The sequence below is a fragment of the Podarcis bocagei genome (genome assembly GCF_964188305.1).
Source record: "Podarcis bocagei genome assembly, chromosome: Z".
In the NCBI taxonomy this organism is placed as follows: domain Eukaryota; kingdom Metazoa; phylum Chordata; class Lepidosauria; order Squamata; family Lacertidae; genus Podarcis; species Podarcis bocagei.
This window is the reverse complement of record NC_138140.1, coordinates 9,655,124-9,681,768: the sequence shown is the minus strand read 5'-3', so window position 1 is coordinate 9,681,768 and position 26,645 is coordinate 9,655,124. Positions and strand designations below refer to the sequence as shown.

At 42.5% G+C, this 26,645-nt stretch overlaps 1 protein-coding gene across 14 annotated transcripts in view; it reads left to right on the top strand.

The window, feature by feature from the left end:
• Nucleotides 1-26,645, top strand: part of CACNA1B (calcium voltage-gated channel subunit alpha1 B) — a 345,062-nt gene that overhangs the window by 5,632 nt on the left and 312,785 nt on the right. For all 14 annotated transcript variants that reach the window (XM_081179581.1, XM_081179579.1, XM_081179591.1 and 11 more), the window contains exon 3: nt 13,765-13,904. In XM_081179581.1, the coding sequence (XP_081035707.1) occupies nt 13,765-13,904 (140 nt within the window). The remainder of the gene's footprint in view (nt 1-13,764; nt 13,905-26,645) is intronic.

Here is a 26,645-nt window from a genome sequence, read left to right as displayed (position 1 = left end):
CCGCCGTTGCTGTGGCTGCGCTCCGCTCACTGCTCGCAGGAGGAGCAGCCGCTGCAGCAGCGCCGACGCCGCCACCGACGCCTGGCCGGGCACGGGCAGCCTCTGCACCCTGCCGCCGCCGCCATCCCCTCGGCCCAGCCACAGGCGGCGGCTGCTTCTGCCTCCATCCTCCTCCGGGCAAGCAGCGTTGTTTGCGCGGCAGCGCCAGCGGCAACTCGCAGGTTAGGGGTTGGGGGGGCGCAAATTACTTGCCTTGCCCCGGGTTAGGGGGCGCAAATTACTTGCGTTGCCCCGGGTGCTGACAACTCACGCTACGCCGCTGTCCCTCATCCTTATACCAAGGCCACTGGCTGGCTGAGGCTGATGCAAGTGGTGTGGTCCAGAACAGTGGTAGAGGAAGCTGTTTGGGCACCTGGGGTGGTGCACCTAGGAGCAGGGCGAGTTGCCCATAGGGGCGAGGTGCACTATAGGGTCTCTCGAGTCTGCCTGCATCCTCTTACTCAGCCGCCTTACAGCTGGGGCAGAGGCAGCGGGTGGACCGTTTGGGCAGCGTGGAGCCTGCGCACACCCAAGCCACCGTGTCTCTCCCAGGAGAGATGTGTGGCTCAGGCGCACTGCAGGCCCCGTGGTGAGTGCCACCTGGCATTTTGTCACCCCCTCAGTGGTGACACCCGGGGTGGCTTTCACCCACCTCACCCCCTTCCTCTGCCCCTGGTCCAGGGAGGGGTGGGTCTATGTTTGAAGGAAGCACCAATTCTGTTTTCTCAAAAAGGGTCACATAGAGGCATTTGATAGTTTTGAACTGCTCATGTGAAGGAGAGAAGAAGGGAGGAGGGGGGGGTCTTCTTCTGAAGATGAAATTTGATGGATTTACCATATTCCCTTTAAGAGAAAACAACACTGGGAGCAGCCCACTCACAAAGAAAATAACTTACCAGCAGGCTTTATGGTAATGAGGCAATTATAATATTTCAAATGCAAAGCAGAATGATTTTTGGGATAATATCTTCATTCTTTATCAGCTGGCAGGGAGGGGGTGGTGGAGAGAAACAGGCAGCCAGGGGTAGACATTTTCCTTGTTTTTTCAAAGGATGCTTTGGAATGTTTCCGATGCTCAACCTAAGTGGGTATGGCTGCTCCTAGCACAGGGAGATGAAACCTTGAAACCTCCCTCCTTTGAAACATGTTAAACCTAAAAAAAGAACATTGGGGAATGAAGTAAAAAGCTGAGGGTTTTAGGAAATTCCTTTTGCCTGTTTTTAGATGGTTCATTCCATATTCCACAAGTCAGTTAAGATAACAGCTCCTGGATTTCATCTATTATTGTAAATGGGTGGAAGTTCTCTTTATGCGAGAGTGTATCCAGACTGCCATAGGTGAGGGCCCACTCTTCCCAGAGGTAAAGGACCTCTGGATGGTTAAGTCCTGTCAAAGGCAACTATGGGGTCATCTTGCTTCAGGCCGAGAGAGCCGGCGTTTGTCCACAGACAGCTTTCCGGGTCATGTGGCCAGCAGGACTAAACTGCTTCTGGTACCCAGAGGACTGTGACAAGTGCCAGAGTGCATGGAAATGCTGTTTACCCTCCTGCCACAGCGGTACCTATTTATCTATTTGCACTTTACCTTACCTTTTTTCCTATGGGTAGACTAGGTCTGTGGATCAGTTACACCTGGATGGACAGTTACAAAAGGCCCTATTGGAGCCCTGGTCTACAGCTCATTGGTCACAATGGGTAGACCAGGGTAGACCAGGTGGCCAAAATTCCCAATGTGTTTCAATTGAGAAAGGGCCTTAGCTCATGGATAGAGCATCTGCTCTGAATGCAGAAGGCCCCAGTATCAATCTCTGGCATCTCCAAGTAGGACTGGGAAATAAGTCCTGCCTGGAACCCTGGGGAGTTGCTGTCAACCAGTATAGACAATACTGAGCTAGATGGACCAATCGCCTAATTCAAAATGAGGTAATTTCCTACATTGCTGTGTTCTGTGGCCCATACAAGGGCTCCTTCACATATAGATACTGATCTGGAGGTCTGCACATGGACCACTTCTTTAAAAGTAAACTGATTCACTTGCCTGGCATGCAATTTAAAACCATGTGGTTCCATAAGTTTGTCTCTTGGAGGTGAAATCTAGGGCTTTAAAAAAAATATCCTAAACCCTTAACTGAGTATATGATTTTTACATCAGTTAGTTGATTATATTTGTATAAATGTGTATATCATTAGAACAATGTTTTGAAGTGGAATATCATACTTTTAGATAGTGGGCATGAAGATATCTTGTAGTAGGTAACATCTCAGAAGAAACATCTACTTCCCGTGATCTTAGAAAAGGCATTCTTCCTTGTGTGTGAGAGTTAAGAAAATATGCCTTTTCCAAGTACAGGTGTGTGTGTGTGTGTGTGTGTGTGTGTGTGTATGGGTTGTATTCAAAGTTAATCTTACTCAAAGTAGAGCCATTAAAATATTGGACACGACTAACTTAGGTGAATTAATTTCATTGGGTCTACTCTCGGTAAAACATAGTTGGATGCAACTCTTTACATTTTTTGAAGTGTTGCCAAATTAATTGAGGATGTATGTTTAGCCAGTCATCTGTCTTCTTTATGAATTTATTAATTTTATATAAAGATGTCTTTCTCACCCATCTGCTGCCACTTAGGGAAGTTACTAACAATTTAAAATCACAGTGCAATAAAAAAAAAGTTAAAAAGGAAAAAAGAATGAAATAAAATACCTAGCATTTAAAATACACAATCATACAAAATATAGAGGCAAGAAATATAGAAATCTACAAGCGTCTTAAAATGTGACCGCTAGACTGGTTATTTTTTGGTTTGAGACATATTGCTATGGCTGCCTTAACTTAGTTCCCTGAATTGTGGTGAAAAATTTCTTATGATTAATAATCATTAGAAAGAAGCATGTTGTTATTAAAACAATTATTAGTTTTTAATAGTAAACTGATAACTATATAAGCCCTCCTTTACAAGCTTTTTTTGTTATTTGTAAAAAATCCTACCCTGCCAACAATAAGAAAAATAATAATCATGGTGGTTAATGTGAAATCAACATTAAAATTATTATTAGTATTGTTATTTATAAAATTTGTATAACGCCCTTCATCTGAAGACCTCAGGGTGGTTAACAGCATAATTGGAGTGGCTTGCGAATAACATTCATGAAAGAAATCCCAAATTTGTCACATATCAGTAGGTCAGATTAACGGAGCAACAGGGCTGGATTATGCATCAGAGAAAGCCTGGAAGAACTGTTGCATATGTATTGGATACAGAATATTGTCAATCTTACAATATTTTGGATGAGAAAAACCATATTGAAAGCCTTGATTTGCCATCTTATTTGCCTGTCTGAAGTAATGAGAACATAAAATCATGATGGTAATTAAATACGTATCTCAATCACCTTTCATCAGAAGGTTCCAGGGCAGTATATGAAAGTGTGAAAATAATTCAAGCATATAAATATGATATATTTGGAACAAATGCACATAACAAGCAACAAAACAAAGAGCAGATGAAAACTTACAGTATAACAAAAAGAACAAAAGTAATTGTATCCAACATGTCATTATTTTGTGAGATGGATTCAAGAGCATCATTGAAGCTCCTAATTTGTACCATTAAAGTAAAGCACTCTGGCTGCACTAGCACAAAAAAGGGGGGAAACGCTAAGAAAAAAGGATCTGCAATGAAAATCTTGGGATGAAGGCATTTTAAACACTGCCTGAGCAAATAGGGATGAATGCTTGTTGTCACATAATGACCCTGTTAACAAATCAGAATGAGTGCTCAATAAAGGCCAGATATAATCTAACCTTCGTGTGAGCTTTGTGCAACAGATCAGAATGAATGCTCAACAAGTAAGTCATCTGGGAGAACCATGAAGGTTCCAGCCTTTCTTAAATCCAGTTGATCCACTATTTGGCACAGAAAGTGAGTAGGAAATGACTTCAATTAGCATATCACAATCACAACAGATCAGACTTCCGGGGTGGCGCCATCGGTAATGGCAGACTCCCTCTGATCTGGAGGTACTAGCTCCACGGGAAACGGGTCTTTTCCGCTACGGCGAAGCGGGGACCCTTTCAAAAATCACAGGCGGATGAAGCCTGTGACCATGGGACTCGACGGGCGCCTTTAGCGCCCCCCCAACCCACAAAGGAACCCACTAACGGGCTCTGGAGCGAAGAGGGGGAAGTGGCGTGGTGCTGAGAGTCAACTGCTTCTTCTGTGGAGTGAAGCCGCACAGCCGTTGCTGGAGAGCGCTGCCTTTTTCCTGGGACAATTTGGCTTTTAAAACAATCACCGTGAGTACTTAATTTTCGGACAATTGGACTCTAAATAAGGACTTGTGAGTAGAAAGGAAAATTGGACTTAAAAGTTTATTTCAACTTGGTACTGAAACGGGAAGGTCTAAACAGGAAGTCAGCCTTCCGTTTCTTTGTAGATAGATTAAAACAAAGACATGGCAAACTAGAGTTCAGAAAATCGCTTGTAAAGGATTAACTTTCACCATTTAAGATTGTTGAACCCCCTTCGGAAGCAGGAGAAGTGGGGGGGGGTGTTTTTGACTGTTTAAACCTGCAGAAGTGAGTGTAAAGCAAAGTAATTTTCCACCGTCTTGATCCTGGAGCGGGGTGTCAGGAATGACGTTTTTTGAAGCTCATTGACCAGAGACAAACGTTTTTGACAGATAGCTAAAAGAAGAGAAACATAGTGATCCCATTGCTCCCTTTCACATTTTAAAGGAACAAATATTGACAAAATAACTGAAAAAGGAAACTTTGTTGTTAGATCTGCCTTTATAAGAAAAGAACAAATAGAAGTTTTTACCCTAGAGGGGGCCTGTGAAACTGTAACCAACTCTGAATCAGGGAGCTTGCAGCTGCTACAGATTACGATCGTGGGAATAGACTTCTGACCTTGTAGGACAATGTATTCAGAAGCTCTGTTGTGTGCTCTCTGTAAAACAAGTGCCCTATTGGAACAGCTACATGAGAAGATGGACTTGATGACTGATGCAATCAGAAATTTTGAACAGGCAGTGGGAAATTATATGGAGCCCACCCAGGAATCAAATCAGGAGTGTGCCCTGACAGAACAGATGAGGGAAGAGGATGTTGCTGAATCTTGGGCACCAGAGATGGAGGGAGCTGTGGCCCAGCAGGAACATGAGTTTTTGGATTTGACAAATGAGCTTGGAAAAAGCCAGATTTGGAAAGATAAAGTTTGGTTTGGCTTGGAAAAGGGGGCTTGGATAGTGACGAGGGCAGTAATGACGAGGGCCTGCTCGTCACAAAAGAAATCAGTCTCACGCCAGGATGGATTCAAAGAGCTTAGCCAGCCTCTCCACTTGCTCTCTGCCTCTCTGCCTCTCTCTCGCAAGGAGCTGCTGCAGCCCACATTTTATTAAGAACAGTAAAAACCATACAACATTGTATCAACCAGCAGGCAAAGACAAACACCATATATGGGGATCACCCCACCATCAGGCTATATTATGTGGTCCAATCACCTTCCTTGCATGAGGTGATCACGCGCTCATCATGCCTAGCACAGCCTGCAGTATCAAAAGGTCAAACTGTAGTAAATTTCCACCCCTGCGCCCATTTTACCACATAGGCATTAACAACCATTTTCCTACAGGATAGACTCCCCATGCAGGGATGTTTGGTCTTTTCAAGTCTGGTAATGGGCCGTGAGATGTTTGGGGTTGTGGGGGCTCTTAAATTTGGAGGGACTTTGAAACAGGTTAAATACTACATGGAGTTCAGTGTGGACTATGGAAAAGGGGCTGATTTGTTGAGAAGGGTCAAAAACATTGTTAAGCTGGAGTTCCCACGAGTGAAAGGAGCAGGAGACAAAGGAAAATATAGCTAGAAATATGAAGAAGAGCTGCGGAAGGGACATGGAAGGGACTTAAGGGCCTTGGATATAAGATTACCAGGTTAATGCGCTAGATTGATGGGTTAGAAAGGACTGACAAAACCCGGTACCAGGAGGAAGAGACGCTGGATGAAGATTGGATTGTTTTTTTTGTTTTTTTCTATTAGGAGTGTTTTACAAAATTGATGAATGTTAGAAAAATGCTGGAACGAAATTATTTGGCTTTAGTAAAAATATGTAAAGAATTATGTAAGAATATTATGGTTATGAGAAATTGGTAAAAGATTTAAGTTTTAAGCTTTAAGGTTCTTTATAGTAAGATAAGATTAAAATAGATTAAGGTAATGTAATGACAGAATATTATGAAACATAGAAAGGATTTGCTGTGACAATTAACAACTAGGATACAAAAAAAGGGAGGAGGAGGAGGTCAAAGAGAGAAGGTAATGACAGTTAAGGATTCGAGAATATTGGATTTGTTTTTAAATGTTTAGGGTATATTTTTGTTTTTTGATTGGGTTGTGTTATTTTTTTATTTTGATTTTTATTAATTTGTATTGTTTGATGTGGCTTGTTTTTTCTTGATTTTTTCTTTCTTTTTTTCTCTACCTTGTTTTCTTTTGTAATTCTAAAAAATTTTCAATACATATCATTAAAAAAAGAAAAAAGCTTTGTGCAACAGATCAGAATGAATGCTCAACAAGTAAGTCATCTGGGAGAGCCATGAAGGTTCCAGCCCTTCTTAAATCCAGTTGATCCACTATTTGGCACAGAAAGTGAGTAGGAAATGACTTCAATTAGCATATCACAATTACAAAAGGAGGCTAGAGAGCTTTGGAGATGGAGATGGTTGCCAATGCATTTCAGTAAAACTCTTTAGCAAAAGAAGGCAGTGGTGGCCACCAATTTGGACAACTTTACAAGGTTAAGTCCAGTCACGGATGACTCTGGGGTTGCGGCGCTCATCTCACTTTACTGGCCAAGGGAGCCGACGTTTGTCCCCAGACAGCTTCCGGGTCATGTGGCCAGCATGACTAAGCCGCTTCTGGCGAACCAGAGCAGTGTGTGGAAATGTCGTTTACCTTCCCGCCGGAGCGGTACCTATTTATCTACTTGCACTTTAACATGCTTTCGAACTGCTAGGTTGGCAGCAGCTGGGACCGAACAATGGGAGCTCACCCTGTTGTGGGGATTTGAACCGCCGACCTTCTGATCGGCAAGCCCTAGACTCTGTGGTTTAGACCACAGTGCCACCTGTGTCCCTTTACAAGAGCACGAGACAAATTCATGAGGGGGAAGGTTATCAGGGGCTTCCTGTCATGATGGCTATACTCTGGCTTCACTGAGGCAATATGCCTCTGACTATCAGTTGCTGGAAACCACAGGCGGGGAGAGTGTGCTTATTCCTGTGTCCTTCTTGTCAGTTTCGTACAGGTATCATCTGTTTGGCCATTGTGAAAACAGGATTCTGGACTAGAAGGGCCATTGGCCTGATCCAGCACACTCTTCTTATGTTCTTAAAATAAACGTGCTGTAAAAACCAAATCCAATAACCAACCATCAGTATAATACTTAGAAACAAAGACAAAATTATCTAACCATAATATGCACAGCTTACAGTTCACTCTTCCGTGTTTATTCAAAAGTAAGCCCCACTTACTGTCTCCAAACTCCAAGACAGTGGAAGACAGAAGTGCCTGGCGTGCTCTGGTCCATGGGGTCACGAAGAGTCAGACACAACTAAACGACTGAACAACAACAACAAAGCCCCACTATAGGCAATGCTAGTCCTACTTGGAGTAGAGCTGTAGAAATTGATGCACAAGACTAAGTTAGGTGCCTTGGATTGTATTCAGCTAAATGCTACTCTGAGAAGGGTAGACACTTAAATCAATGGGTCTAAGCTATTTATTCCCTTTAATTTCACTGAATATACTCTGAGTAGAACTAACATTGGGTACTACCCATTAACTTCAAAGGGTAAACTCTGAATTGACCTTAGTTGGGTACAAGCTGTTGAGGTTAATGGTGTTTACACTTGAGTAAGCAAATACAGTGTTATGGCCTTAGATCAGGCATGGCCAAACTTGGCCCTCCAGCTGTTTTGCGACTACAACTCCCATCATCCCTAGCTAACAGGACCAGGGGTTAGGAATGATGGGAATTGTAGTCCCAAAACAGCTGGAGGGCCAAGTTTGGCCATGCCTGCCTTAGATGCTCAATGTTTAAACAATTCAATGACTGTTGAATTGTTTAAATGCTGAGTGTTTCAGCTATGTGCACTGTGTATTATGGTTAGATACCTGCTGATATTTTTCCTTATTTTAATAATGGCCAGCTGCTCTGAGAATAGTTTTCCACAAATAAGGAGCTTTAAATTCCTCCCTTTTGTCATATTTTGTGTGCTATTTTCTCTTCCACCTTAAGCTTGGAGAAAATAATATCTCAGGAAGCCTGTGTCATTATATCTTGTTTGAATAGCTTAGTCAGGTCATTAGTAAGTATACCAGGATTTGAAAGTGCCAATTTGTACCCAGGTGAGACCAGAGGTGTAGCAACCGCCTGCAGCGCCCCAAACCAGTGGCGTAGCATGGGGGTGCAGGGGGGCCCGGCCGCACCGGGCGCAACATCTGGGGGTTAGGGTTAGGGGGCGCAAATCCACGGGTTAGGGGGCGCATATTACTTGCCTTGCCCTGGGTGCTGACAACCCACGCTACGCCACTGCCCCAAACACTAAGCAACTGCTGTGATCCCTCAAGTTCCCCTGCCACCCAGAATCCAAACCCCCAATGCACAGCAGCCACTGTGTCACAGACCCCCCCATGGCACCCTATGACCTGCCCCCCCCCCCCACTGGCCTGGTGTGGACCACTCCTGGCTAGCTACACTACCGGGTGAGACCAAAGCAGTTGTTCAGTAGCAACTTCTGCAAAACCTTTACTGATAAAGGTTTAAAGACGGGAGTTGTGTGAGGAAATGACCCTTTTCTTATGACTTTTGATTTGAAGTAAGACCAAAACTGCCTCTTGAACCAGTGATACAAGCACAGCATATTTTCAGGTGTGCTTAAGAATTCTGCCATCTGGTATATGGTGGCATTAGGGATAGAAGGAGCTGTCATTTTTTTTGGTTTCTCTGTTCCACTCCTTCCAAACCTTAAGTTCAGTTGTCCACATTCTCAAATTTTGAAAAGTTCTTATTTGTCTGCATTTTAGTTCAAACTTCTCCTAATGAGTACACTATTGTGTGCAATTTTGACTAATATCCGTGCTTTACACGCAATTTTCTGCAGTATGGATGCATTTTCGTATGGTATTCAAATTCATGGAGGGGAAGTAATTTTCAATTTGGGTTTTCCTCTTCCTCTTCCACTTTTGGTCAAGTTCTGATGCTGCCCTGTTGATTGATGGTTCCATTCACCCTTGTCCTGCAGTAACTCTTGCTAGAATCATCTCCCAGGAAGGGATTAATTTGCCAAAGTTGTTTTCTCATTCCCACTCCCAATCTTGAAATCCAGTTCCTCACACTTCTGTAGCGTCTTGCACTTGTTGGGTAGGGGTGGGGGTGGCAGGGCAGGTGGGGATCTTAATGAAAACTTAAAAGCCTTTTAGAGTCAATTTCTTCCTAATTTTCATCTGTGGTTTTGACTAATATACACATCCCCCCCCCAAAAAAGAGTTTCCCCTAAAGTGATATGCATGCTTTCTCTTAATTTTGGCCCATGTTCTTTGCTTGGAAGATATGCACAACCAAAACCACAAAACTGTAGATTTCAAAGGGTAGCTATACTTTGCTTTGTGTATTGGTTCACAAAATGGGAATTGATTCCTTCCTCTTTAAAATGCAAACAGTATCAAAATTTCTCCTCCATCCCTACTCCCAGTGGCATCCTGCTTGCTTGCGCATGCTGCCCATCCCCTCTAGACCAGAGAAAAGATTGGAGCACATGGTCCTCATTGTAACTAATCCATGCAGAAGGCTTCTCATTTACCCAGGATGTGCTGCTTGTTGGTTCTGACATGGAGGCAGGGCATAGCAGCTTTCTCCCTTATTTAACATGACAGCCTTTTCACTCGGCTAATGGGCCTTGTTCTGTATCCTAACCACAGGCTCTTTAAAAGCAGCGAGGCATGAGCCAGTCATATTAACCTCTGTTGAAAAGAGGAAGTCTTTTCTTTCGCATGGCACACCTAAGCCTTTTGGGATGGTCTTTTTAGGGGCCGGGGTAGCCTGCTCTGGGATTAGGTTGTGAGGGATGCTAATGAGATTTATTCTAGGCTGCATTGCTTTGCTGCAAAGAACACCTCCAATGAGACTTTTGTTTTTGTTGGGGGGGCGGGGTGGGATAACTGTGTTTGTGTCTTGTAGCAAAAGAAGTGGCACCATAAAGACTGACAAATATATTGTGACATCAGCTTTTGTGGACTACAGGAAAGCTTATGCCATAATAAATCTGTTAGTCTTTAAGGCTCTGGAAGACTCTCTGTATGACTCTAAACTCTGAGTTGTTCATCCTTAAGTGAGATGGGTAGACATTGCTCTTTTGTCATATAATTTTGGATTAGCACTTTAGGTCTTCTTTGTTTGCTGTTTTTACATGGAGTAGACCTACTCAAGTTTATGAGCTTAGCCATGGCCATTAATAAATGGGTAGAAAAAATACTAAATATAACCCAGTATTTCTTATTGCCCTTCTTCAGAGCATCACAGGGCAGTTCACAATATAAAAACAGAGAATACATAGCATAATAAACAAAACACCAATACCCCACACTTGTTTTTATCCTGTATGATAGTATGATATATTACGATTGTATGATATTATGATGTCACAGTTATGTGATATTATGATTTTATATTATGATTGTATGGTATTGTATCATGATTGTATGATATTATGATTATGTAAGATTGATTGCAGCCTCCGGGAGCTCATAATCAGGACTTGTAAACAGGGGCATTTGTGAGTGTGGTTTGAGGGGAAGGTCCCAAGTGCTGCCTCACAGGGTACCCAGGACCAAGAGACATGGGTGGTGAGGGAGCTGCTGCGGTAACCAGCAACACTTATGCCATGTTTGTCACAAGTCTTGCCCGAGAAGGTGCAAAACTACACTCGGTTGCCTTGCTAAACGAGAAGGCACAGCAACTTGAGCTCACTAACCACACTCTGAGCTACTGGCCAAGAGTAGGAATTCCTTGATAGAGCAGAGTGGACTGTCCTGGAGCAGTGATGCACATAGGGAGGTGGAATATCTCCCCATGCAGGAGACGAACCGCTGGAGGAATACGACATGCGGATGCGAGACTGCCAGGATCCATGTATTACTGGAGTTGCAAGGTTGATTCCATGCCCTCACCTTGGACTGCCTACGGGCCTCCACAGGGTTTAATCTGGCACTGCAGACATGCATTCTGGACCTTAAGAAGGCTGATTTCAAAAAGCTTAAGGAACTACTGGGTGAGATCACATGGTCAGAAATACTTCAAAGATTAATGGGAGTTTCTTAAAGGTGAAAGATGGAAGACACAGGTGCAGACAATTCCAACAAGAAAGAAATTGGGAGGCATCTAAAGAAACCAGGGTAGCTGCATAAGGAGCTTACAGATGAGCTTAGATTTAACAAGGCCATGAATAAGAAATGAAAGAAAGGGGAAATCACAAAAGAAGAGTATACATGAGTAACCAACAGTCTCAGAGAGAAGGTCAGGTAGGCCAATGCTCAGAATGAGTTCAGGCTTACAAGATACATTAATAATGATAATAAAAAAGATGTCAAGTCCCGCAGGGCCCTAGTCTCTTTTGACAGAGCGTTCAACCAAGTCGGGGCCAGTACTGAAAAGGCCCTGGCCCTAGTTGAGACCAATCTATCCACCTTGCGACCTGGGACCTCCAAAATGTTGTCTTTTGTGTACCTTAAGGTCCTCCATGGGGCATACCAGGAGAGGTGGTCCCATAGGTACGTGGGTCCTAGGCTGCATAGGGCTTTAAAGGTCAAAACCAGCACCTTAAACCTGACCCTGTACTCCACCAGGAGCCAGTGCAGCTGGTAAAGCACTGGATGAATGTGATCCCATGGCAAGGAGCCTTGCCACGACATTCTGCACCCGTTGGAGTTTCTGGGTCAGCTTCAAGGGCAGCCCTGTGTAGAGTGAGTTACAATAATCAAGCCTGGAGGTGATTGTCTCGTGGATCACTGTGGCCAGATCAGGGTGAGAAAGGTAAGGGACCAACTGCTTAATACAGCGGAGATAGAAAAATGCCACTTTTGGTGTGGCTGCAACCTGCGCCTCCATGGAAAGCAAAGTTCTCTGATTGGAAAAGATGGAGAAATGCTATTGGGTGATAGAGAGAAGGCAGAAATGATCAATACCTACGGTACTTTGCCTCTGTCTTCACCCAAAAGGAAAGTGGTGCCCAATCTGGTGATAAGGGAATAAACAATGCAAGAAGGAAGCTGCAGCCCCAGATAGGAAAGGGGGGGGTAAGGGAACATCTAGCTACTTTAAATGAATTCAGATCTTCAGGGTCTCATGAGCTGCAACCAAGGGTACTAAAGGAGCTTGCATAAGTAATCTCAGAGTCTATAAACTGAGAATTCCTGGAAACAGGTGAGATCCCTACAGTCTGGAGGTGGGCAAAAGTTGTATCCAAATTTTCAAAAAAGAGGAAAAAGAAGACCTAGGTAACTACTAACGGGTCAGCTTGAAACTGATACCAAGAAAGACCCTAGAACAAACAACTGAATGGTTGATCTGTGAGCACTTAGAAAAGGATGTTGTGATTACTAAGACCTGGCATGGTTTCTTCAAAAACAAGTAGTGCCAAATGAGTCTCATTACTTTTTTTGATGGCGTTACAAGCAGTGGTGGAAAATGAGGGAGGGGGGCACATCTAGGGAGACAGGTTCTTTGCACCTTCACAGGTGGTGAACATGGCTATTGTCAAACAGGTATCTGTTCAGAGCTGCTCCGAGTTGCCCTGCAACTTTCTGCAACAACTTCATCGTGAGTTCTGGCACCTATTTTTCTTGGGGGGGGGGAATACTGATGACAACTCCCAACATTTCTGAGTTCTGGCCATGCTGGCCGGGGCTGATGTGAGTTGGAGTCCAACAATACCTAGAGCGAACAAAGTTTTCCACCCCTACTCTAAGAAGCAACTCCCTTTAGGAGGGGATCCTTTCATGCGGTGGAGAATTCTGCTTCTTTGAACAGGGGTGAGGAGGCTGTGGCACTCCAGATGTTGCCAGATGTCAACTCCCAGCATCCCTGACCATTGGCTGTGTTGCCTTCTGCTCTGATGGAAGCTGCAGTGCAGTAAGATCCACCTGCTTTATTCCTGTCAAGCTGCTAACAATACTCCCTCTTTGCTTCTTAGCTGACCTCAATTTTGGCTCAAAACGGGGAGAGTGATTGTGTAGATTCACTCTGCAAAGGGGGCAGAATCAATGAGGAAAGTAGAAAATCAGGAAGGATTTCGGGAAATGGGACACGAGGTAGTGATTCCAGTTTCAACTCATAAAAAGGCCTCAGATTATATGCAGAAGACATTGGATGACTGTATGATAACATAGGCTTGGAGGACTCTCCTCCTTTCTTTTCAATCTTCATTTGCTTCACTATTTCATAAGTTTGAACCTAAAACACAAACATGAGGTGACTCACAGGAGAGGAAATGCAGGGTAGGATGGCTGAGGGTGAAGTTTACAGTCTGTACAGTGTAGAAAAACCAAACCAAGCAGTGAACTCTTGATAGCAAGAAATAAAACGTGAATTGACTATCCCAGCACCTGTAGAATTGTAGCTCTTTGCCTGACATTGCTGTTCTTCCCCTTCCCTCCTCTTCTTTTTAGGATGACACTGAGCCATATTTTATTGGAATATTTTGCTTTGAAGCTGGCATTAAGATCATCGCGCTGGGTTTTGCTTTCCACAAAGGCTCTTATCTCCGAAACGGCTGGAATGTGATGGATTTTGTTGTCGTCCTTACAGGGTAAGTGATCTCCCCCTCTCCCTGCTCTCTCTCCCCCGTCTCCACAATTTGTAGAAATTATGCTGAGAGTGAGTTGCTTTGATGCTTATTATTTTCATCAGCAAGGTGAAGAAGAGAGTATGATGCTATTAAGATTCTATAGTAAAGCTATATTTGAAGACTTACAGAGGAGCTGTTGTGGAGGTGAATTTGGGCAAGCCTTTGTCTAGCCCAAGTTTATGAACACACTTAAAAAATAATAGATGGTTGGCAGATCTTAACTCTGAAAGGCAATCCTTTTCATTTCTTTCTTCTTCTTTTTAATGCCAAATCGTCTTCTGAAAACTACAGAACAGTTTTAAAAGCAGGAAATGTTTTAGAGGTGGATTAGTTCGGACAATATGTGAACAAAAGGAGGTTCACTTTGCCTTTGAGACCAAGAAGAATGCAAAGGGGTAGGAGTCACGAAGTAGCAGAATACTGAATAAAAATGATCAATACGCTGGATATTTTGGAAAGATGATGATTTGCTCTTCAGTTATAAAACATCTAGTTGTGCCCTATTTTGAGCTTCTGGATATGGTATAATAAGGAGTGGGTGTCCATTTTCCTCCTTGTACCTTTACAGTTATTGACTGGTATAAACTGAGAAGTACCTCAGACGTGTTGCTGAGCTGAAATACCCAACTGGTATCTCTGAATCATTTGGGGGATTGGGTAAAGGGGGGGTGAGGGGTTGGCAAGGGGAATGGGGCAGTCCTAAGTAAGTTTGGCAAGCAACATAAGCAGGGGCTGCATCCCCAAATATTTATATAGATGGCAGACTGGCTTAGAGGTATTCTCCCTTTACTCATGGACAGGTCTGTGCTTTTGTCTGCTGTAACATGTGCCATTGCACTGAAACTAAATAAAGTGTACACCTGGCTCTTCATAATAATTGTTTTATTCACATGTAAATTGATTCATCATGGCTAATCCGTTAAACTCGAATGTTCAGACGGTTCAGTCTTAAGCATGAATCCTCCAAAGTAAGATTAGCATTCATGTTCAGTTAAGGAAGCTATTGTATCTAGCCAAGTTCTACTCAGAGCAGTACAGTCATACCTCGGGTTACAGACACTTCAGGTTGCGGTTTTTCGGGTTACGGACTGCCGAAACCCGGAAGTACTGGAACGGGTTACTTCCGGGTTTCGGCAGTTGCGTATGCGCAGAAGTGCCAAATTGCAACCCGCGCATGTGCAGATATGCTGCTGAGGGTTGCGGACGCTGTGGGTTGTGGACATGCATCCCACACGGATCACGTTCGCAACCTGAGCGTCCACTGTACACAAATGAGTCATGTCCATACATTTCAGTGTGTCTGCTCTGAGATGGGATGAATAATGGTTACAAACCTTAATTCTTAATGAAATTAAAGTAAGCACACTAAACCAGAAATACCTAATAATGGCCTACTTGGATCAGGGGAGTGCTGTGAACATAGCATATCTTGATGTCAGTAGGTTTTTTACTAAGTCCCCCATGAGATTCTTGTGGAGATATGTGGGCTGGACAAGGTAACTCTTACGTGGATTTGTAGCTGGTTGACTGACCGAACCCAAAGACTTCCTAATTATCCTGCAGAAAAGTGACAGTTGGGGTGCCACAGGGTTCTGTCCTGGACCTGTTGTTGTTCAACAACTTTATAAGTGACTTGGATGAATATATGGAGGGGATGCTCATCAGATTTGCAGATGGCTGGAAGGGGATGCCAGTGCTGCAGAAGACAGAATCAGGATTTAATATGATCTTAACAGGTTGGAGAACTGGGAAAAAACCTGACAAAATGAATTTTAATAGGGACAAATGTCAGGTTCTACACTTAGGTAGGAAGAACCAGTTGCCCAAATCTAAGATGGGGGGCACCAGGCTTGCCAGTAGTACATGTGAGAAGGATCTAGGAAAGCTTAACATGAGTCAGCAGTGTGGTGCAGCAGAAAAAAAGCTAATGCTATTCTAGGCTGCATCAATAGACATATATTGTCATGATCAAGGTAAGTAATATTACCACTCTATTCCCCCTTGGTCAGACCACACCTGGAGTACTGTATCCAGCTCTGGGCACCACAGTTTATGAAATATATTGATAAGCTAGAACGTGTTTAGAGGAGGACAACCAAGTTGATCAGGGGTCTGGAAATCAAGCCTTATGAGGAACGGTTGAGGGAACTGGGTATGTATAGCCTGGTAAAAAGGAGACTGAGAGGAGACAGGATTGCATTCTTCAAATATCTAAAGGGCTGTCACATGGAAGAGGGAACAAGCTTGATTTCTCTTGCTCTGGAGGCTAGGACCTCAGTTTACAAGAAAGGAGATTCTGACTAAATACAAGGAATAACTTTCAGACAACTATCAGCGGAGCAAACTCTCTTGGAAGTTAGTGGACTTTCCTTCCTTGGAAGTTTTTAAGTAGAGGTTGGGTGACCATCTGTCATGAATGATTTAGTTGAGATTCCTGCATTTCAGAGGGTTGGGCTGGATGCTCCTTGGGGTCCCATCCAACTCTACAATTCTGTGGTTCTAAAAATGTCAATAATAACCTTATCATGTTTATATGAAAACATCTAAGAGTGGAAAACATATTATCCCAAACAGGTCTTTCTCAATGGTAATGTATTTCCATTTACAGCTGAGTGGAGGAAACTGGTGACCCTTCAGACGTTGCTGAACTACAGTTTCTGTTGTTGCTAACAATTATGCTGTTTGGTTGGGAGGTGGGAGTCCTACAAAATCTGGAGAGCTGCATCCCTTTATTTAAGACATTTCTATGCTGCTTAGTTATTCACATTTCTAAGCAGCGTACATGGATACAGTCCACAGAATTGTCCACAAATGCGGACAATTAAATAATCAAAAGTTATAGGAAAACCAAACACTTCCTTAAAATGCCTGCTAGAACAAGAAAGTATTTGCCATGTGCCTGAAGTTCACCAAGGTGTGTGTGTGTCTGTTTAATCTCAGTTGGGAAGGAGTTTCAAATGCACCTTTTCTAGTAGTTACAAGCCAGCCATCTGAGCCATGGTAGACCACCATCAGAGATTCCTCCAAAAATCATAGTGATCAGGCATGGAAATCAGGGGTCAGGTGGTCCCAAAGATTTCCTAGACTCACAGTGCAAGGTGCATTGTAAATTACTACAAGAATCTTTACTAGAATAATTGTTTTCCTAAACCGTATGTAGTTCTTGGTGCTCTTATTTGAGGATATTCCCTTTTGCAAGACTCATTGAGTTTGAGTGGACTTACTTCCAAGGAAGTTCAGTTAGGGTTGCCATTTTAAGGTTTATTTTCTTTGGATTAAAGCCCAGACTTAACACAGAGTAGAGCTTTCTCAGAGTTAACTGAAGCTAGTAAATTTCAACTGAATGTTCAGTGGCTCAAACTCAAGACTGCTTAATGCCAATAAGTTTCTCTTCAGTGCTCCAACCCAGTATATTATGATCATAATCAAGTTGGTTCCCCTCCCCGTTCTTTCAAATATATACCTATAGGTAAAATGGGATTCTGATCTGTGTCTATGACAACGAGAACAGCTTGGTTATGTCTGAGTTGTTCCAGATTGATTTTCTGTTCTGAACTATGCCTTCATGTATGTGGCATAAAACTTAAAATACCATATTTCCCCATGTATAAGACTAGGTTTTCCCCCTAAAAAATAATGTCAAAAATTAGAGGGCGTCTTATATACGGGGCCATCTCCCCCCCATTTACTTAAATCTGAGTCCCCCAAAATAGGGGGCATCTTATACATGGGGGCGTCTTATAGACAGAAAAATACGGCAGCTGCTCTACCTTGTAGAAAAATCATGAGTAATGGGATCTGTTGGGATACCCTCCTAAATATTATGGTAGGTTTTGTGTCTTCATAGCTTAGGATTTTATTCAAAGTTTGACCTGCATCAGTAGACTCATTAAAATTGATGGGCATGACTGACTTGGGAAGGACACTTGCTCTATGGTTAGAGCATCTGCTTTGCATGCAGAAGATCTCAAGTTCAATCTCTGCCATCTCCAAGTAGGGCTTTTGAAGCACCACCAGGGAGTTCTTCCTATTTAGTCTAAATCTCTTCCCTCTTGCGATTTGAACCCATTAGTTAGGATCCTACCTTGGGGGAGGGGCCATAGCTCAGAGCTAGAGCAGCTGCTTTGTGTGCAGAAGTCCCCAGCTTCAATCCCAGGTATCCCCAAGTAGGACTGGGAATGTCTCAGTCTGAAACTCCAGAGTTGTTGCTAGTCAGTGTTGACAGTACAGTGGACGCTTGGGTTGAGAACGTTATCCGTGCGGGAAGCATGCGCGGGTTGTGATTTGGCACTTCTGCGCATGCACAAAGCGCGATTTAGCACTGTTGCACATGTGCGACCGCCAAAACCTAGAAGTAATCCGTTCCGGTACTTCCGAGTTTTGGCACGTCTGTAACCCCAAAAAATGCAACCTGAAGCATCTGTAACCCGAGGTATGACTGTATTCAACTAGACGGACCAATGGTCTGATTTGGGTTAATATTAGTAGGTCTGCTCTGAGTAAAACTTAGTTGCATACAACACTTTTATTGCATAGGGGACTCTAAGAGAAAGGAGGATGGTGACGTGTGAGGCAAGGGTATTTTCCATCCCATTGCTTGAAAGAAGTTAATTATTTTCTGGGGAGCTGCTGATGGATGCTGTCTTAGTCATAGGATCATAAACAAAGATGTGATGTTACATGTGCACACACGATGTAAGCGATTCGTTTTAGAAAAAAAATGCCAGCCTTTTTTTGGTATCATTATTGCAAGTAGTTTTAAGTGCTGTTTGATCTTTGAATATAATTGCACAATAGCAAGTTTGATTAGACAGCTGTAATAAGAAGCCTTGTTGCTCTCATCAAACACATGCATTCTTTTGAAGTGCAAGAGTGTTAATGTCAAGGCTTCTGGCTTCTCCTGCTGATCCTAGCTGGGATGTATTGAAAGTGTCTTGTACATGGGGCTTCCTACCAGGCGGGCAGCAGGGAGAGGACTTTGTATATATAGTTGGTGACATTTCTTCGCAGAGAGGTTCTCTGCGGGGAAGAGGTTGCTACATTAACTGTAATGCCTGCCATTTCAACTTGCAAGACCAAGAGCAAAAACCAAACAAACGCCCCTCCACAGCTTTATTTCAACACTACACATATTGCTGAAACATAGAAATTTATAACTGGTTCACTGAATGATCATTATCTAAATACAGTGGACGCTCGGGTTGTGAACATGATCCGTGCAGGATGCACGTTCACAACCTGCAGTGTTTGCTACCCATGTCTGCGCACGCGTGGGTTGCGATTCAGTGCTTCTGCGCATGCGCGACCGTCGAAACCTGGAAGTAACCCGTTCCAGTACTTCCGGGTTTTGGCGGTCCACAACCCAAAAAAATGCAGCCCGAAGCGTCTGTAACCCGAGGTATGGCTGTAGTGGGCAAGGGTCATTATATTCAAATATCCACATGGAAGATGGAGGAAGCTTGTTTTCTGCTGCTCTAGTCGAGAGGGTAGGACCCAAGCCAATAGTTACAAATGACAACAAAGGAGATTCTGACTAAACATTAGGAAGAACCTTCTGACAGTAAGAGCTGTTTGACAGTGGAATGGACTCCTGTCAAGACACTGACTGGCAGGACACCGATGAGTGTGCTCCAGGGGAAGCGGAGAAGCGGGGATGGAGTCTGACTTGGGAGAGGGAGCCTGTACCAGGCAGGAGGCAAGAGTCAGAGGCAGGAGAAGCTCCAGAGCTGGAGGGTGGAGCACAGGATGGGTTGGAAAAAGAGGAGGAATAGGCAGGCCAGGCAAGTGAAGGACCAGGTGTTCCTCCACCCTTTCTTGCACCACTGTCTCCCAGAACCAGGAGAGGACTGAAGTGGGAAGAGCAGGACTTCCGGTCGGCGCCAGCGTTAATGGCGGTCCTCTTTCCGAGCTCCGGAGGAGGACTGCTTTGCGAGTTCGGGTCTGACCCGCTACGGCAAGCGGGGGACCCCTAAAATCACAGGCGCAGAAGCCTGTGAACAAGGAGACTCGGTGGGCACCTGAAGCGCCCCCCCTTACTGCAGAAGGAGCCTTTTTAAAGGCTCCGGAACGGCATCGGGAGAGCGCGGTGCTGAGAGTCGCTACCCAGCCCGCAGGGTGAAGCCGCGTCGCCATTGACGGAGAGCGCCGATTCCTTCCTGTAAATTTTGGACTAAACAAACCCGTGAGTAAGACTGAACATCTATTTGAAACTAAATACCTGAAATTTGACTGAAAACGGGGAAGGAAAAAAATTAAGGAAGTCTGCCTTCCCCCGACTGCATGACGTTTAAAGCAATGGAAAAGTTAAGCTGCATCCGTATGAAGTATCCTTTGACTATTTAAACCTGACATTGGACCTAGGTCTCCCCTCTAGCTAGCAGGGCAGAGGGGAGGAAAAAAGAGGACATTAAAACCTGCAAGATTTACTTAAAATAAAAAGCCTTCTGCTGTTTTAATACCCTGAAACGGACTGCCAAATAAGACATTAGGACGTTGAACTGTCTTTAAACCCTTGGGAAAGTTACATGGTTGAAGCTCTCTTTGATACAAAGTTTCAAGACTTAGTTGTTACAATATAGTGGAGTGTGTTGAAAGAGTATCTACTGGAAAAAGTGTTGTACTATATACAGTTTCAAGCCTCCTAATATATTTGTTTTTAACTTCTTTGTTTCTTCACTTGGACATTTTGTGTTGCTCCCTCTAGAGGGCTTAAAGTAACGGCTCTAACAGTTTAAGACAGTGGGATTTTCCATCAGGGGATTGTTTCTGTGGGAACGTCCTTGGGACATGAGTGGCTCAGCAGAAGAGATAACCACCAGAGCCAAAGCTAAGCAACAACAACAGCAACAACAGCAACAGAAGAAAAGAGGCTCAATTACAGGTCTAACTCCTACAGGAACAGCAGGACAAGAAAAAGTGACAGCTGCCTCCATGGAGTCAGTGACACAGGCGTTACTCAAGATAAACCAATCCTTGGAGACTTTGACAAAGCAGAGTACAGAAAATACACAGAAATTAACAGAATTAACAGCGAGATTGGACTTGAACACAAAAAGTGTGACAAGTAATACAGAATCTATAAACAGGTTGATTGAAGAAAACTCTGCAACACGTAAAATTGCAGAGGAAGCCAGAAGCGTTGCTGGAGTGACACAGGAGAAGCTAGAACCAATTGTTAAAAAGGTTTATGAACATGATGCAACTTTGTCCTTATTGGAATTACAGAGAAAGGAAAGAAATCTGAAATTAAGATTAATTCCTGAGAGCGAAGGAGACAACCTAGTGGAGTTCCTAACACAAAAATTTGCTGACTTTTGGGAAGATTTGGAAGAGGAAGAATTTAAGATAACAACAGCATTTAGATTGGGCAGGAGATTGAACAGAAAGACCCCGAGGGACTGCCTGATCACCCTTAGATCCAAAGAAGAAAGAGATAAAATATTAAAACTACACTACCAAAAGGCTCTGCAAATTGAAAATTCATCTATACAAATTTTTAAAGACATCCCTAAATATATTTTGGAGTTGAGAACCTTCTACAAAGATCTGGTCTACCTGCTGAGGAAGAACATCATTCCTTTTAGGTGGGAGTTCCCACAAGGATTGTCCTTTGACTACAAGGGAAAGAAAGTGAAAATAAAGACAATACAAGATAAAGAGAAGTTCCTGGAAAGAAACCAAGAGGACCTACAGAAGGGAACTGTGGACCCAATTGCAGAACAAAGGAGAGCACTAGACATTCTGAATCTACCGTTTGGACTCAACCCACCACCATCAGAGGAAGAGCAACAACTGGGAGCGGTTGGAGGAACAACGGAAAAGTAACAAGATGGCCCTGCAATTTCTTAGTTGGAATTGTAATGGGCTCAACATGCCTTTGAAGAGACGTCAAGTGTTTCATATTTTGCAAAGAGAACAATTGGATTTGATATGTTTACAAGAAACCCATATAACCAGAACACACAGGAAATTACTTATAAATAAAAGATTAGGACAAGAATTTATTTCATCGGACAAAGTTAAGAAAAGAGGAGTTGTGATTTATGTAAAAGAGAAATGGGTTCCAAAAATGACGTTTAAAGATGAACAAGGAAGATACCTGGCAGTTGAAATACAAGTACAAGGAGAAAAATTTTTAATAGTTGGAGTCTATGCACCAAATGAAGGCAAGGCGGAATTCTTTAAGAAGCTTCATGAAACTCTGATGGACTATTTGGATTACAATATAATAATGATGGGAGATATGAATGGTGTGGTTTCTACAAATATGGACAAGGCACAAAGACTGACAATCTCAAAGGAAGGGAGACTTCCGAAGACCTTCTTTGAAATGACTGAAAACATGGACTTAATAGATATATGGAGAACGAGGAACCCTCTTGAGAGAGAAGGAACATTCTTTTCCCAAGCAATGATGACCTGGACCAGAATTGATCAAATCTGGATCACTAGTGGAATGGCTCCAAAGATTAAGAAGGTAGAAATCTGCCCAAAGACCTGCTCCGACCATAACGCCGTGAAGATGGAAATGAAACTTACAACAACTGGTCAATTCAGATGGAGGATGAATGACACCCTCTTTAGAGACAAGGAGATCCACATGAAGGCCCAAAAAACTCTAAAGGACTATTTTGAAATAAATCTAAAGGCCGATGTGGAAAAAAGAGTGATTTGGGACGCAAGCAAAGCTGTGATGCGAGGATTTTTGATTCAACATAATTCAATAAAAAAGAGAAACCAGAATGAGAAGAAGGAAAAGATTTTGGAAAAGATAAAAGGAGAGAAAAAATTAAGATCAAAACCAAAGTCCCAAGAGATTTTAAGAGAGATTAAGTTATATCAAACACAATATATGGAATTGATGAATCAAGAGATTGAGTGGAAGATAAAGCAAATGAAACAAAAGACATTTGAGTCGGCAGATAAATGTGGCAAACTTCTGGCTTGGCAATTGAAGAAAAGGCAGAAACTAAATACAGTTACAAGCCTAGAAGTGGATGGAAAGAACATATCTAAACCTAATGAGATTAGAAATTGTTTTTTGAGCTATTTTAAAAAACTATATTCTCAAGGGCCACAAAATGAAGAGGATATAGATGAATTCCTTAATAAATATGGATTACAAAAAATCTCTCATCAAAGCAAGGTGGATTTAAATCAGAAAATAACAGAACAAGAGATAGAGGGTGCCATTCAGGACATGCAACTGGGCAAATCTCCAGGACCAGATGGACTGACTTCCAGATACTACAAAGCTTTGAAGGAGTGGTTGGTTCAACCGTTAAAGGAAGTCTGCAACGAGATTTTAGAGGGGAAAAAGGCACCAGAGTCGTGGAAAGAAGCTTATATTACACTCATACCAAAGACAGAGACTGAAAAGACTCAACTTAAGAACTACCGCCCAATATCATTACTTAATGTGGATTACAAAATTTTTGCAGACATTTTGGCAAAAAGATTTAAAAGAGTGTTGATGGAGAAGATTCATAAGGACCAAGCAGGCTTTCTCCCAAAGAGGCATTTATCAGACAATGTAAGGAATATAATAGACATTTTGGAACTACTAGAGGTGAAAATAAACACTAAAGCAGTGCTGATCTTTGTGGACGCGGAGAAAGCCTTTGACAATATTTCTTGGAGTTTTATGAAAAAGAATCTTCATGGGATGGGGGTAGGCCAAGGATTTGAGAATGGTATGGGTGCGATATACTCTGAACAAAAAGCTAAGCTGATTGTAAATAATGTGATAACTGAGGAACTTAAGATAGAAAAAGGAACACGACAGGGGTGCCCAATTTCCCCATTGCTTTTCATTTCTGTTCTGGAGGTGTTGCTAAATATGATTAGAAATGACCAGCAGGTTAAAGGTGTACAGGTCGGAGCTAAACATTACAAGTTAAGGGCCTTTGCAGATGACTTAGTACTGACTTTACAAGAGCCAGACACTAGTACGAAAAGGGTGTTGGAGATAATTCAACAATTTGGCCAGGTAGCCGGATTTAAACTGAACAAACAAAAGACTAAAGTTTTAGAAAAAAAATTAACAGTCACGGAGAAGGAGAAATTTCAAGAAGAAACAGGTTTGACAGTGGTTAAGAAGGTGAAATACCTAGGGGTTTATCTGACATCTAAAAATTTGAACTTATATAAGGACAACTATGAAAAATGCTGGTCAGAAATTAAAAAAGGATCTAGAAATATGGACAAATTTGAAATTGTCAATGTTAGGCCGAATTGCAGTTATTAAGATGAATGTATTGCCTAGAATGTTATTCTTGTTTCAAACTTTGCAGATTCTTGACAAGATGGACTGTTTCAAGAGGTGGCAGAAAGACATTGCGAAATTTGTCTGGCAGGGCAAAAAGCCCAGAATAAAATTTAAAGTACTTACAGATGCAAAAGAAAGAGGGGGATTTGCCCTGCCGGACTTAAAATTGTACTATGAAGCAGCAGCGTTCTGCTGGCTGAAAGAGTGGATGCTCCTCGAGAACACAGATATCTTGGATTTAGAAGGTTTCAATAATGCATTTGGTTGGCATGCATATCTATGGTATGATAAAATTAAAGTGCATAGGGCCTTTAAAAATCACATTGTTAGAAAAGCGTTGTTTAATGTATGGATAAGATATAAAGACTTGTTGGAAAATAAAACCCCTAGATGGTTGTCACCTTTGGAGGCTAAGGCATTGAAGAAACTCAATATGGAGGCCGGATGGCCAAAATATTGGGAAATTTTGGAACAAGATGGAGATAAATTGAAATTACAGAGCCAGGAGAAATTGAAACCAAAAGTACAAGATTGGCTCCATTATTACCAAATAATGGAGGTCTATAAACAAGATAGGAAAATTGGCTTCCAGGTGGAAAAATCAAAATTAGAGACGGAATTGTTAGAACCCAATACTAAGAATTTGTCAAGAATGTATAATTTGCTGCTGAAATGGAACACACAAGATGAAACAGTTAAATCGGCTATGATTAAGTGGGCACAGGACATTGGTCATAATATTATGTTTGCTGACTGGGAATGGTTGTGGAACACCGGTATAAAATTCACGGCATGTAATGCCTTAAAGGAAAACATTATGAAAATGATCTACAGGTGGTACATGACCCCAGTCAAGCTAGCAAAAATTTATCATTTGCCTGATAATAAGTGTTGGAAGTGTAAAGAGACTGAAGGTACTTTCTATCACCTTTGGTGGACGTGCCCGAAGATTAAGGCTTTCTGGGAAATGATATATAATGAAATGAAAAAGGTACTTAAGTGTACTTTTCCTAAGAAACCAGAGGCCTTTCTCTTGGGCATAGTCGGCCAATTGGTGTCAAAGAAAGACAGAATTTTCTTTATGTACGCCATGACAGTAGCAAGAATACTTATCGCAAAGTATTGGAAGACACAAGATCTACCCACCCTGGAAGAATGGCAGATGAAAGTGATGGATTACATGACATTGGCTGAGATGACTGGCAGAATCCGTGATCAGGGGAAGGAGACGGCGGAAGAAGAGTGGAAGAAGTTTAAAATTTACCTTAAGGACTACTATAAACTGCATGAATGTTAGAATGTCGAGGTTTTGAGAAAGAAAGGGTTACAGCGATATAAGATTAGAATGAAGGAAAGATTAAGAGGACAGAGGTTTGACAGAACTATTTAGAAGTTGCCGAAAAACTTTGGACATTGGGATGCAGAAAGGGGAGGTATGGGGGAGTCCGAGAAACAAGGTTTATGAAAAAAAGGATACGAAACTATACATGTTTGTATGTCTTTTTATATGTTTGTATTGTTTTAAAAAACTTTTTGTAAAACCAATAAAAATCTTTAAAAAAAAAATGAAGTGGGAAGAGCAGAGGCAGCTTCCATCCAGGCAAAGTCTCCAGCTGTGTGTGTATAGCCCATGGGGGGGGGGAGGTAAATAAATGAGTGGAGGGAGAGTGCCCCCCAATTGTTGCAATTGCTCCATAGAGCACAGACTGGGGTATAGCTGCCTATACACGAGACAGCTGTGCTATAGAAATGATTGTAAGGGTCAGCTTGACAATAAACTTTCTGTCCTGTTCATTCCTTTGGCAGGGGAGTGCACTTCATAATTCCCTAGAAAGGCAGACCCTCCAAGTGTCCCTATTTTCCAGGGACACCTCTGATTTAGAGAAGCCATCCCCGTTTCTGTTTGACACCGGAATGTCCCACTTTTCCTTAGGATGTCCCTGTTTTCATTTGAGAAATGTTGGAGGCTATAGAGTTATCTGACCCCCGAGCTGTCTGAAGGCAATGCTGTATAGGGAAGGTTTTTAAACATTTAATGTTTTATTATGTTTGTATATATGTTGGAAGCTGCCCAGAGTGGCTGGGACAACCCAGTAAGTTGTGTCACGTATAAATAGTAAAATTATAAGGTGGTGGACTCTCCTTCATTGCAGGTTTTCATACAGAGGTTTGGTGGCCATCTGTCAGGGATTATTTAGCTGTGATTATTGCATTACATGGGGTTGAACTTTCCAAGTCTATGATTCTATGATCATCAAAGGTTGCTACTAGATGGTCAGCATTTTCCAGGAGGGATTCATGACCATAGCAGAAGTTTACATTTGCACTGTTAAAGTGTTTTAAAGTGCTTGCCAGGGTGCAACAACTCCACTTAAAAGCAATTGATGGCATGTATGGCCTGTAGCTCTACAGTTGTTGTAGGATCCCTGTATCTA